The sequence below is a fragment of the Somniosus microcephalus genome, chromosome 4 (assembly GCF_052327205.1).
Source record: "Somniosus microcephalus isolate GS21.2 chromosome 4, FLI_Smic_1.0, whole genome shotgun sequence".
NCBI classification, from domain to species: Eukaryota; Metazoa; Chordata; class Chondrichthyes; order Squaliformes; family Somniosidae; genus Somniosus; species Somniosus microcephalus.
Window position 1 is genome coordinate 2,897,117 of NC_140990.1, and position 12,335 is coordinate 2,909,451.

At 51.3% G+C, this 12,335-nt stretch overlaps 1 protein-coding gene across 1 annotated transcript in view; it reads right to left on the minus strand.

Annotated features, from left to right (window-relative positions):
• The window catches only part of LOC147118180 (copine-6-like), a 130,282-nt gene that overhangs the window by 69,988 nt on the left and 47,959 nt on the right, over positions 1-12,335 (minus strand). Inside the window, exon 4 of the mRNA XM_085984284.1 lies at positions 11,687-11,761. Coding sequence (XP_085840410.1) covers positions 11,687-11,761 — 75 coding nt within the window. The remainder of the gene's footprint in view (positions 1-11,686; positions 11,762-12,335) is intronic.

Sequence of the window (12,335 nt, forward strand, 5' to 3'; positions counted from 1 at the left end):
GCTTTACTCTGTATCTAACCCCGCGCTGTACCTGCCCTGGGAGTGTTTGATGGGACAGTGTAGAGGGAGCTTTACTCTGTATCTAACCCGTGCTGTACCTGCCCTGGGAGTGTTTGATGGGACAGTGTAGAGGGAGCTTTACTCTGTATCTACCCCGTGCTGTACCTGTCCTGGGAGTGTTTGATGGGACAGTGCAGAGGGAGCTTTACTCTGTATCTAACCCGTGCTGTCCCTGCCCTGGGAGTGTTTGATGGGACAGTGTAGAGGGAGCTTTACTCTGTATCTAACCCGTGCTGTACCTGCCCTGGGAGTGTTTGATGGGACAGTGTAGAGGGAGCATTACTCTGTATCTAACCCGTGCTGTACCTGCCCTGGGAGTGTTTGATGGGGACAGTGTAGAGGGAGCTTTACTCTGTATCTAACCCGTGCTGTACCTGTCCTGGGAGTGTTTGATGGGACAGTGTAGAGGGAGCTTTACTCTGTATCTAACCCGTGCTGTACCTGCCCTGGGAGTGTTTGATGGGACAGTGTAGAGGGAGCTTTACTCTGTATCTAACCCGTGCTGTACCTGCCCTGGGAGTGTTTGATGGGACAGTGTAGAGAGAGCTTTACTCTGTATCTAACCCGTGCTGTACCTGCCCTGGGTGTGATTGATGGGACAGTGTAGAGGGAGCTTTACTCTGTATCTAACCCCGCGCTGTACCTGCCCTGGGTGTGATTGATGGGACAGTGCAGAGGGAGCTTTACTCTGTATCTAACCCGTGCTGTACCTGCCCTGGGAGTGTTTGATGGGACAGTGTAGAGGGAGCTTTACTCTGTATCTAACCCGTGCTGTACCTGCCCTGGGTGTGATTGATGGGACAGTGTAGAGGGAGCTTTACTCTGTATCTAACCCCGCGCTGTACCTGCCCTGGGAGTGTTTGATGGGACAGTGTAGAGGGAGCTTTACTCTGTATCTAACCCGTGCTGTACCTGCCCTGGGAGTGTTTGATGGGACAGTGTAGAGGGAGCTTTACTCTGTATCTACCCCGTGCTGTACCTGTCCTGGGAGTGTTTGATGGGACAGTGCAGAGGGAGCTTTACTCTGTATCTAACCCGTGCTGTCCCTGCCCTGGGAGTGTTTGATGGGACAGTGTAGAGGGAGCTTTACTCTGTATCTAACCCGTGCTGTACCTGCCCTGGGAGTGTTTGATGGGACAGTGTAGAGGGAGCATTACTCTGTATCTAACCCGTGCTGTACCTGCCCTGGGAGTGTTTGATGGGGACAGTGTAGAGGGAGCTTTACTCTGTATCTAACCCGTGCTGTACCTGTCCTGGGAGTGTTTGATGGGGACAGTGTAGAGGGAGCTTTACTCTGTATCTAACGCGTGCTGTACCTGCCCTGGGAGTGTTTGATGGGACAGTGTAGAGGGAGCTTTACTCTGTATCTAACCCGTGCTGTACCTGCCCTGGGAGTGTTTGATGGGGCAGTGTAGAGGGAGCTTTACTCTGTATCTAACCCGTGCTGTCCCTGCCCTGGGAGTGTTTGATGGGACAGTGTAGAGGGAGCTTTACTCTGTATCTAACCCATGCTGTACCTGCCCTGGGAGTGTTTGATGGGACAGTGTAGAGGGAGCTTTACTCTGTATCTAACCCGTGCTGTACCTGCCCTGGGAGTGTTTGATGGGACAGTGCAGAGGGAGCTTTACTCTGTATCTAACCCGTGCTGTACCTGCCCTGGGAGTGTTTGATGGGACAGTGGAGAGGGAGCTTTACTGTGTATCTAACCTGTGCTGTACCTGCCCTGGGAGTGTTTGATGGGACAGTGTAGAGGGAGCTTTACTCTGTATCTAACCCGTGCTGTACCTGCCCTGGGAATGTTTGATGGGACAGTGTAGAGGGAGCTTTACTCTGTATCTAACCCGTGCTGTCCCTGCCCTGGGAGTGTTTGATGGGACAGTGTAGAGGGAGCTTTACTCTGTATCTAACCCGTGCTGTCCCTGCCCTGGGAGTGTTTGATGGGACAATGTAGAGGGAGCTTTACTCTGTATCTAACCCGTGCTGTACCTGCCCTGGGAGTGTTTGATGGGACAGTGTAGAGGGAGCTTTACTCTGTATCTAACCCATGCTGTACCTGCCCTGGGAGTGTTTGATGGGACAGTGTAGAGAGAGCTTTACTCTGTATCTAACCCGTGCTGTACCTGCCCTGGGAGTGTTTGATGGGACAGTGCAGAGGGAGCTTTACTCTGTATCTAACCCGTGCTGTACCTGCCCTGGGATTGTTTGATGGGACAGTGCAGAGGGAGTTTTACTCTGTATCTAACCCGCGCTGTACCTGCCCTGGGAGTGTTTGATGGGACAGTGTAGAGGGAGTTTTACTCGATATCTAACCCGTGCTGTACCTGCCCTGGGAGTGTTTGATGGGACAGTGTAGAGGGAGCTTTACTCTGTATCTAACCTGTGCTGTACCTGCCCTGGGAGTGTTTGATGGGACAGTGTAGAGGGAGCTGTACTCTGTATCTAACCCGTGTGGCACCTGCCCTGGGAGTGTTTGATGGGGCAGTGTAGAGGGAGCTTTACTCTGTATGTAACCCGTGCTGTACCTGCCCTGGGAGTGTTTGATGGGACAGTGTAGAGGGAGCTTTACTCTGTATCTAACACGTGCTGTACCTGCCCTGGGAGTGTTTGATGGGACAGTGTAGAGGGAGCTTTACTCTATATCTAACCGTGCTGTACCTGCCCTGGGAGTGTTTGATGGGACAGTGTAGAGGGAGCTTTACTCTGTATCTAACCCGTGCAGTACCTGCCCTGGGAGTGTTTGATGGGACAGTGTAGAGGGAGCTTTACTCGGTATCTAACCCGTGCAGCACCTGCCCTGGGAGTGTTTGATGGGAAAGTGTAGAGGGAGCTTTACTCTGTATATAGCCCGTGCTGTACCTGCCCTGGGAGTGTTTGATGGGACAGTGTAGAGGGAGCTTTACTCTGCATCTAACCCATGCTGTACCTGCGCTGGGAGTGTTTAATGGGACAGTGTAGAGGGAGCTTTACTCTGTATCTAACCCATGCTGTACCTGCCCTGGGAGTGTTTGATGGGACAGTGTAGAGGGAGCTTTACTCTGTATATAGCCCGTGCTGTACCTGCCCTGGGAGTGTTTGATGGGACAGTGTAGAGGGAGCTTTACTCTGTATCTAACCCGTGCTGTACCTGCCCTGGGAGTGTTTGATGGGACAGTGGAGAGGGAGCTTTACTCTGTATCTAACCCGTGCTGCACCTGCCCTGGGGGTGTTTGATGGGACAGTGTAGAGGGAGCTTTACTCTGTATGTAACCCGTGCTGTACCTGCCCTGGGAGTGTTTGATGGGACAGTGTAGAGGGAGCTTTACTCTGTATCTAACCCGTGCTGTACCTGCTCTGGGAGTGTTTGATGGGACAGTGTAGAGGGAGCTTTACTCTGTATCTAACCCGTGCTGTACCTGCCCTGGGAGTGTTTGATGGGACAGTGTAGAGGGAGTTTTACTCTGTATCTAATCCATGCTGTACCTGCCCTGGGAGTGTTGAAATGGGACAGTGTAGAGGGAGCTTTACTCTGTATCTAACCCGTGCTGTACCTGCTCTGGGAGTGTTTGATGGGACAGTGTAGAGGTAGCTTTACTCTGTATGTAACCCGTGCTGTACCTGCCCTGGGAGTGTTTGATGGGACAGTGTAGAGGGAGCTTTACTCTGTATCTAACACGTGCTGTACCTGCCCTGGGAGTGTTTGATGGGACAGTGTAGAGGGAGCTTTACTCTATATCTAACCGTGCTGTACCTGCCCTGGGAGTGTTTGATGGGACAGTGTAGAGGGAGCTTTACTCTGTATCTAACCCGCGCAGTACCTGCCCTGGGAGTGTTTGATGGGACAGTGTAGAGGGAGCTTTACTCGGTATCTAACCCGTGCAGTACCTGCCCTGGGAGTGTTTGATGGGAAAGTGTAGAGGGAGCTTTACTCTGTATATAGCCCGTGCTGTACCTGCCCTGGGAGTGTTTGATGGGACAGTGTAGAGGGAGCTTTACTCTGTATCGAACCCATGCTGTACCTGCGCTGGGAGTGTTTAATGGGACAGTGTAGAGGGAGCTTTACTCTGTATCGAACCCATGCTGTACCTGCCCTGGGAGTGTTTGATGGGAAAGTGTAGAGGGAGCTTTACTCTGTATATAGCCCGTGCTGTACCTGCCCTGGGAGTGTTTGATGGGACAGTGTAGAGGGAGCTTTACTCTGAATCTAACCCGTGCTGTACCTGCCCTGGGAGTGTTTGATGGGACAGTGGAGAGGGAGCTTTACTCTGTATCTAACCCGTGCTGCACCTGCCCTGGGGGTGTTTGATGGGACAGTGTAGAGGGAGCTTTACTCTGTATGTAACCCGTGCTGTACCTGCCCTGGGAGTGTTTGATGGGACAGTGTAGAGGGAGCTTCACTCTGTATCTAACCCGTGCTGTACCTGCTCTGGGAGTGTTTGATGGGACAGTGTAGAGGGAGCTTTACTCTGTATCTAACCCGTGCTGTACCTGCCCTGGGAGTGTTTGATGGGACAGTGTAGAGGGAGTTTTACTCTGTATCTAATCCATGCTGTACCTGCCCTGGGAGTGTTGAAATGGGACAGTGTAGAGGGAGCTTTACTCTGTATCTAACCCGTGCTGTACCTGCTCTGGGAGTGTTTGATGGGACAGTGTAGAGGTAGCTTTACTCTGTATCTAACCCGTGCTGTACCTGCCCTGGGAGTGTTTGATGGGACAGTGTAGAGGGAGCTTTACTCTGTATCTAACCCCGTGCTGTACCTGCCCTGGGAGTGTTTGATGGGACAGTGTAGAGGGAGCTTTACTCTGTATCTAACCCATGCTGTACCTGCCCTGAGAGTGATTGATGGGACAGTGTAGAGGGAGCTTTATTCTGTATCTAACCTGTGCTGTACCTGCCCTGGGAGTGTTTGATGGGACAGTGTAAATCACAGAAATCACAGAAACCCCACAGTGCAGATAGAGGCCATTTCGGCCCATCGAGCCTGCACCGACACATATCCCACCCGATCCCCGTAACCCCTACACCAACACATATCCCACCCGATCCCCGTAACCCCATGTATTTAATCCCCCCTAACACTAAGGGCCAATTTTTATCATAGCCAATCAACCTAACCCGCACATCTTTGGACTGTGGGAGGAAACCGGAGCACCCGGAGGAAACCCACGCAAACACGGGGAGAATGTGCAAACTCCACACAGACAGTCACCCGAGGCCGGATTCGAACCCGGGTCCCTGGCGCTGTGAGGCAACAGTGCTAACCACTATGCCACCGTGTAGAGGGAGCTTTACTCTGTATCTAACCCTGTGCTGTACCTGCCCTGGGAGTGTTTGATGCGACAGTGTAGAGTGAGCTTTGCTCTGTATCTAACCCGTGCTGTACATGCCCTGGTAGTGTTTGATGAGACATTATAGAGGGAGCTTTACTCTGTATCTAACCCATGCTGTACCTGCCCTGGGAGTGTTTGATGGGACAGTGTAGAGGGAGCTTTACGCGGTATCTAACCCGTGCTGTACCTGCCCTGGGAGTGTTTGATGGGACAGTGTAGAGGGAGCTTTACTCTGTATCTAACCCGTGCTGTACCTGCCCTGGGAGTGTTTGATGGGACAGTGTAGAGGGAGCTTTACTCTGTATCTAACCCGTGCTGCACCTGCCCTGGGAGTGTTTGATGGAACAGTGTAGAGGGAGCTTTACTCTGTATCTAACCCTGTGCTGTACCTGCCCTGGGAGTGTTTGATGAGACATTATAGAGGGAGCTTTACTCTGTATCTAACCCATGCTGTACCTGCCCTGGGAGTGTTTGATGGGACAGTGTAGAGGGAGCTTTACGCCGTATCTAACCCGTGCTGTACCTGCCCTGGGAGTGTTTGATGGGACAGTGTAGAGGGAGCTTTACTCTGTATCTAACCCGTGCTGTACCTGCCCTGGGAGTGTTTGATGGGACAGTGTAGAGGGAGCTTTACTCTGTATCTAACCCGTGCTGTACCTGCCCTTGGAGTGTTTGATGGGACAGTGTAGAGGGAGCTTTACTCTGTATCTAACCCATGCTGTACCTGCCCTGGGAGTGTTTGATGGGACAGTGTAGAGGGAGCTTTACTCTGTATCTAACCCGTGCTGTACCTGCCCTGGGAGTGTTTGATGGGACAGTGTAGAGGGAGCTTTACTCTGTATCTAACCCGTGCTGTACCTGCCCTGGGAGTGTTTGATGGGACAGTGTAGAGGGAGCTTTACTCTGTATCTAACCCGTGCTGTACCTGCCCTGGGAGTGTTTGATGGGACAGTGTAGAGGGAGCTTTACTCTGTATCTAACCCGTGCTGTACCTGCCCTGGGAGTGTTTGATGGGACAGTGTAGAGGGAGCTTTACTCTGTATCTAACCCATGCTGTACCTGCCCTGGGAGTGTTTGATGGGACAGTGTAGAGGGAGCTTTACTCTGTATCTAACCCGTGCTGTACCTGCCCTGGGAGTGTTTGATGGGACAGTGTAGAGGGAGCTTTACTCTGTATCTAACCCGTGCTGTACCTGCCCTGGGAGTGTTTGATGGGACAGTGTAGAGGGAGCTTTACTCTGTATCTAACCCGTGCTGTACCTGCCCTGGGAGTGTTTGATGGGACAGTGTAGAGGGAGCTTTACTCTGTATCTAACCCGTGCTGTACCTGCCCTGGGAGTGTTTGATGGGACAGTGTAGAGGGAGCTTTACTCTGTATCTAACCCGTGCTGTACCTGCCCTGGGAGTGTTTGATGGGACAGTGTAGAGGGAGCTTTACTCTGTATCTAACCCGTGCTGTACCTGCCCTGGGAGTGTTTGATGGGACAGTGTAGAGGGAGCTTTACTCTGTATCTAACCCCGTGCTGTACCTGCCCTGGGAGTGTTTGATGGGACAGTGTAGAGGGAGCTTTACTCTGTATCTAACCCGTGCTGTACCTGCCCTGGGAGTGTTTGATGGGACAGTGTAGAGGGAGCTTTACTCTGTATCTAACCCGTGCTGTACCTGCCCTGGGAGTGTTTGATGGGAGAGTGTAGAGTGAGTTTTACTCTGTATCTAACCCGTGCTGTACCTGCCCTGGGAGTGTTTGATGGGACAGTGTAGAGGGAGCTTCACTCTGTATCTAACCCATGCTGTACCTACTCTGGGAGTGTTTGACGGGACAGTGTAGAGGGAGCTTTACTCTGTATCTAACCCGTGCCGAACCTGCCCTGGGAGTGTTCGATGGGACAGTGTAGAGGGAGCTTTACTCTGTATCTAACCCGTGCTGTACCTGCCCTGGGAGTGTTTGATGGGACAGTGTAGAGGGAGCTTTACTCTGTATCTAACCCGTGCTGTACCTGCCCTGGGAGTGTTTGATGGGACAGTGTAGAGGGAGCTTTACTCTGTATCTAACCCCGTGCTGTACCTGCCCTGGGAGTGTTTGATGGGACAGTGTAGAGGGAGCTTTACTCTGTATCTAACCCGTGCTGTACCTGCCCTGGGAGTGTTTGATGGGACAGTGTAGAGGGAGCTTTACTCTGTATCTAACCCGTGCTGTACCTGCCCTGGGAGTGTTTGATGGGAGAGTGTAGAGTGAGTTTTACTCTGTATCTAACCCATGCTGTACCTACTCTGGGAGTGTTTGACGGGACAGTGTAGAGGGAGCTTTACTCTGTATCTAACCCGTGCCGAACCTGCCCTGGGAGTGTTCGATGGGACAGTGTAGAGGGAGCTTTACTCTGTATCTAACCCGTGCTGTACCTGCCCTGGGAGTGTTTGATGGGACAGTGTAGAGGGAGCTTTACTCTGTATCTAACCCGTGCTGTACCTGCCCTGGGAGTGTTTGATGGGACAGTGTAGAGGGAGCTTTACTCTGTATCTAACCCCGTGCTGTACCTGCCCTGGGAGTGTTTGATGGGACAGTGTAGAGGGAGCTTTACTCTGTATCTAACCCGTGCTGTACCTGCCCTGGGAGTGTTTGATGGGACAGTGTAGAGGGAGCTTTACTCTGTATCTAACCCGTGCTGTACCTGCCCTGGGAGTGTTTGATGGGAGAGTGTAGAGTGAGTTTTACTCTGTATCTAACCCATGCTGTACCTACTCTGGGAGTGTTTGATGGGACAGTGTAGAGGGAGCTTTACTCTGTATCTAACCCATGCTGTACCTACTCTGGGAGTGTTTGACGGGTCATAGAAACATAGAAACATAGAAGATAGAAGCAGGAGTAGGCCATTCGGCCCCTCGAGGCGTGATCATTTAATGAGATCATGGCTGATCATCCAAATTCAGTAGCATGCCACTGCTTTCTCCCCATATCCCTTGATCCCTTTAGCCTTAAGAAATATATCTAACTCCTTCTTGAAAATATTTAATGAAATGGCCTCAACTGCCTTCTGTGGTAGAGAATTCCACAGGTTCACCACTCTCTGGGTGAAGAAATTCCTCCTCATCTCTGTCCTAAATGGCTTACCCCTTATTCTTAGACTGTGACCCCTGGTTATGGACTCCCCGACCATCGGGAACATCCTTCCTGCATCTAGTCTGTCCAGTCCTGTTAGAATTTTATAAGTTTCAATGAGATCCCCTCTCATTCTTCTGAACTCCAGTGAGTAAAAGCCCAATCGACCCAATCTCTCCTCATACGTCATTCCTGCCATCCCAGGTATCAGTCTGGTGAATCTTCGCTGCACTCCTTCGATGGCAAGAACATCCTTCCTCAGATAAGGTGACCAAAACTGCACACAATACTCAAAGTGTGGTCTCACCAAGGCCCTGTACAACTGCAGCAAGACATCCTTGTTGCTGTACTCAAACCCTCTTGCTACGAAGGCCAACATACCATTTGCCTTCTTAACCGCCTGCTGCACCTGCATGCTTACCTTCAGCGGCTGGTGCACAAGGACACCCAGGTCTCGTTGCACTTCCCCTTCTCCCAATCTATTGCTGTTCAGATAATAATCTGCCTTCCTGTTTTTGACACCAATGTGGATAACCTCACATTTATCCACATTATACTGCATCTGCCATGTTTCTGCCCAATCACCCAACCTGTCCAAATCATCCTGAAGTTTCTCGGCATCCTCCTCACAGCACACACGCCCACCCAGCTTTGTGTCGTCTGCAAACTTGGAGATATTACATCTAGTTCCCTCGTCTAGATCATTAATATATATTGTGAATAGCTGGGGCCCTAGCACCGAACCCTCCGGTACCCCACTAGTCACTGCCTGCCACTCGGAAAAAGACCAGTTTATATACCTATCAATTCATTCCATGAAAAGCCACGAGTTAAGATAGTAACTATAGGTTTTTATTGGCTAAATAACAGAGCCCACCCTCATGGGTGATCGGTTCCAACAAGGGAGAATACTAGCCAAGCGGTCACCTTTATACCTGGGCAAGCAGGCGGAGCCATGGGCGGAGTCAGCTGAGGCATGCCTAGGTATAACAGCGTGCGAGGCAAGAGGTAACCTTGTGTAGTGATAACAACAGTGTAAACAATAACAGTGGTTTACCACATTCACCCCTTGTTTAAAATTGAGTCCGGCGGGGTGAAGTGTACTACTAGTTCGTGTATGTCAGTCTATCAGGAGGCCTCGTAAGCCTTTCTGACCAGCGCAGCAGCGGCGGCGGTGGTGCAGTATCCGATGTTAATGCTGGTGTCTGCGTGGTCGACGAAGGCCCCTGGGGTTCCGGCATGCCGCCTACAGGAGCTGGATTTGGGGGAGTGGTGGGGGATAACGGTGGTGTCTCAGGGGTGCCTGAGGGTGCGAGGTCTCGCAAGGAGACTGTGTCCTCCCGCCCGTCTGGGTATTCCACATAGCATACTGGGGGTTGGCGTGCAGGAGGTTCACCCTCTCGACCAGGGGGTCCATTTTATGGGTCCTCACGTGCTTCCGCAGCAGGACGGGCCCCGGAGAAGTCAGCCATGTTGGTAGCGAGGTTCCCGTAGTCGACTTCCTGGGGAAAACGAACATTTGCTCATGGGGGGTGGCGTTAATGGCAGTACAAAGCAGTGACCGGATGGAATGGAGCGCTGCCGGGAGGACTTCCTGCCAGCGAGAGGTTGGGAGGCCCTTAGACTTTAGGGCTAAGAGGACGGCCTTCCAAACTGTCGCGTTCTCTCTTTCCACCTGGCCATTCCCCCGGGGGTTGTAGCTGGTGGTCCTGCTCGCAGCAATACCTCTCGCGAGCAGGAACTGGCGAAGTTCCTCGCTCATGAAGCATGAGCCCCGGTCGCTATGTATATAGTTCGGGAACCCGAACAAAGCGAAGAGGTCGTTCAGGCATTTAATGACCGTGGTACTGGTCATGTCTGGGCAGGGGAAGGCAAAGGGGAAGCGGGAGTACTTGTCAATAATGTTGAGGAAGTACACATTACGGTCAGAGGATGGGAGGGGCCCCTTAAAATCGATGCTCAAGCGCTCGAAGGGGCGGGTGGCCTTGATCAGGCTTGCTCTGTCCGGCCTATAGAAATGCGGTTTGCATTCGGCACAGACTTGGCAGTTCCTGGTCAAGGTCCTGACCTCCTCGATGGAGTAGGGCAGGTTGCGGGCCTTAATGAAGTGGTAAAGTCTAGTGACCCCGGGGTGGCAGAGGTCATTGTGGAGGGTCTGCAGTCTATCAACTTGCGCGTTGGCGCATGTACCTCGTGATAGAGCATCTGGGGGCTCGTTGAGTTTACCAGGCCAGTACAAGATATCGTACTCGTAGGTGGAGAGCTCAATTCTCCACCTCAAGATCTTGTCGTTCTTGATTTTGCCCCTCAGCTTGTTATTAAACATAAAAGCAACCGAACGCTGGTCGGTGAGGAGGGTAAATCGTTTGCCTGCCAGGTAATGCCTCCAGCATCGTACCGCTTCCACAATCGCCTGGGCCTCCTTCTCGACAGAAGAGTGTCGGATCTCAGGGCCCTGGAGGGTCCTTGAGAAGAAGGCCACAGGTCTCCCCGCCTGGTTAAGGGTTGCAGCTAGGGCGAAGTCGGATGCATCGCTCTCCACTTGGAAAGGGATGGACTCATCCACTGCGTGCATCGTGGCCTTAGCAATGTCTCCTTTTATGAGGGAGAAGGCTGCGCATGCTTCTGCTGTCAGGGGGAAGGAGGTGGACTTCATGAGGGGTCTGGCTTTGTCCGCATAATTGGGCACCCACTGAGCATAGTAAGCGAAGAGCCCTAGGGTTCTCTTCAGTGCCTTTTGACAGTGGGGAAGGGGAAGCTCCATGAGTGGGCGCATTCTTTCGGGGTCGGGGCCGATGACTCCGTTCTCTACTACGCAGCCGAGGATGGCAAGGCGCGAGGTGTTCATATACCTATCAATTCATTCCATGAAAAGCGACGAGTTAAGATAGTAACTATAGGTTTTTATTGGCTAAATAACAGAGCCCACCCTCGTGGGTGATCGGTTCCAGCAAGGAAGAATACTGGCCAAGCAATCACCTTTATACCTGGGCAAGCAGGCGGAGCCATGGGCGGAGTCAGCTGAGGTAAGCCCAGGTATAACAGCGTGCGAGGCAAGAGGTAACCTTGTGTAGTGATAACAACAGTGTAAACAATAACAGTGGTTTACCACACCCGTTTATTCCAACTCTTTGCTTCCTGTCTGCCAACCAGTTCTCTATCCAAGTCAGTACCTTACCCCCAATCCCTCAAAAAATTCCAGTGTGGTGATGGTAACTCACTGTGATTGTCGATTTCCCGGCTGTTTTTCCGTTTTTTAGCAGCAGAGGTTTAGTCATCCTTGTTTGTGAAACAATCTGTAAAACATGGGGAAATTTACAGTACTGGAGAGTGTCAGAGAGAGACATAGAGAGAGAGAGATAGAGAGAGAGACAGAGAGAGACAGAGAGAGACAGAGAGAGAGAGAGACAGAGAGAGAGGCAGAGAGAGAACTGCACTTACCTAGCGCGCCGGCACGTTGTGCTGTGGGCCCGCGCGGGATTCCGATCCTGGGCCTCCTCCAACTGCCGGCGCGCAGTGCGTGTGTATCCCAGGGGCGCAGTTAGTTCGAAGCGTCCCCTGGGATCACGTGGGCCATGGAGAGCCAATGTTAGCAGGCAATCTGTATTCATAGATTTGACAGGCAGTCCTGTCAAAACTATAAATACAAATCAGCCCCAAAACATAACTAAAACATCCAAAAAAAAAATTTTTTAATCACATTTTTAAAATAACTATAAATTACATAAAATAACTATTTTAAACAATAATTTAAATTTTTGAAAAGTTTAATTACAGTTTCTAATGGAGCTAAAAATAAACGTACCTTTCTTTAAAGTATTTAAAAATAATAAACCTGTGGAAAAAATGTTTTAATTTTACTTAATTCAC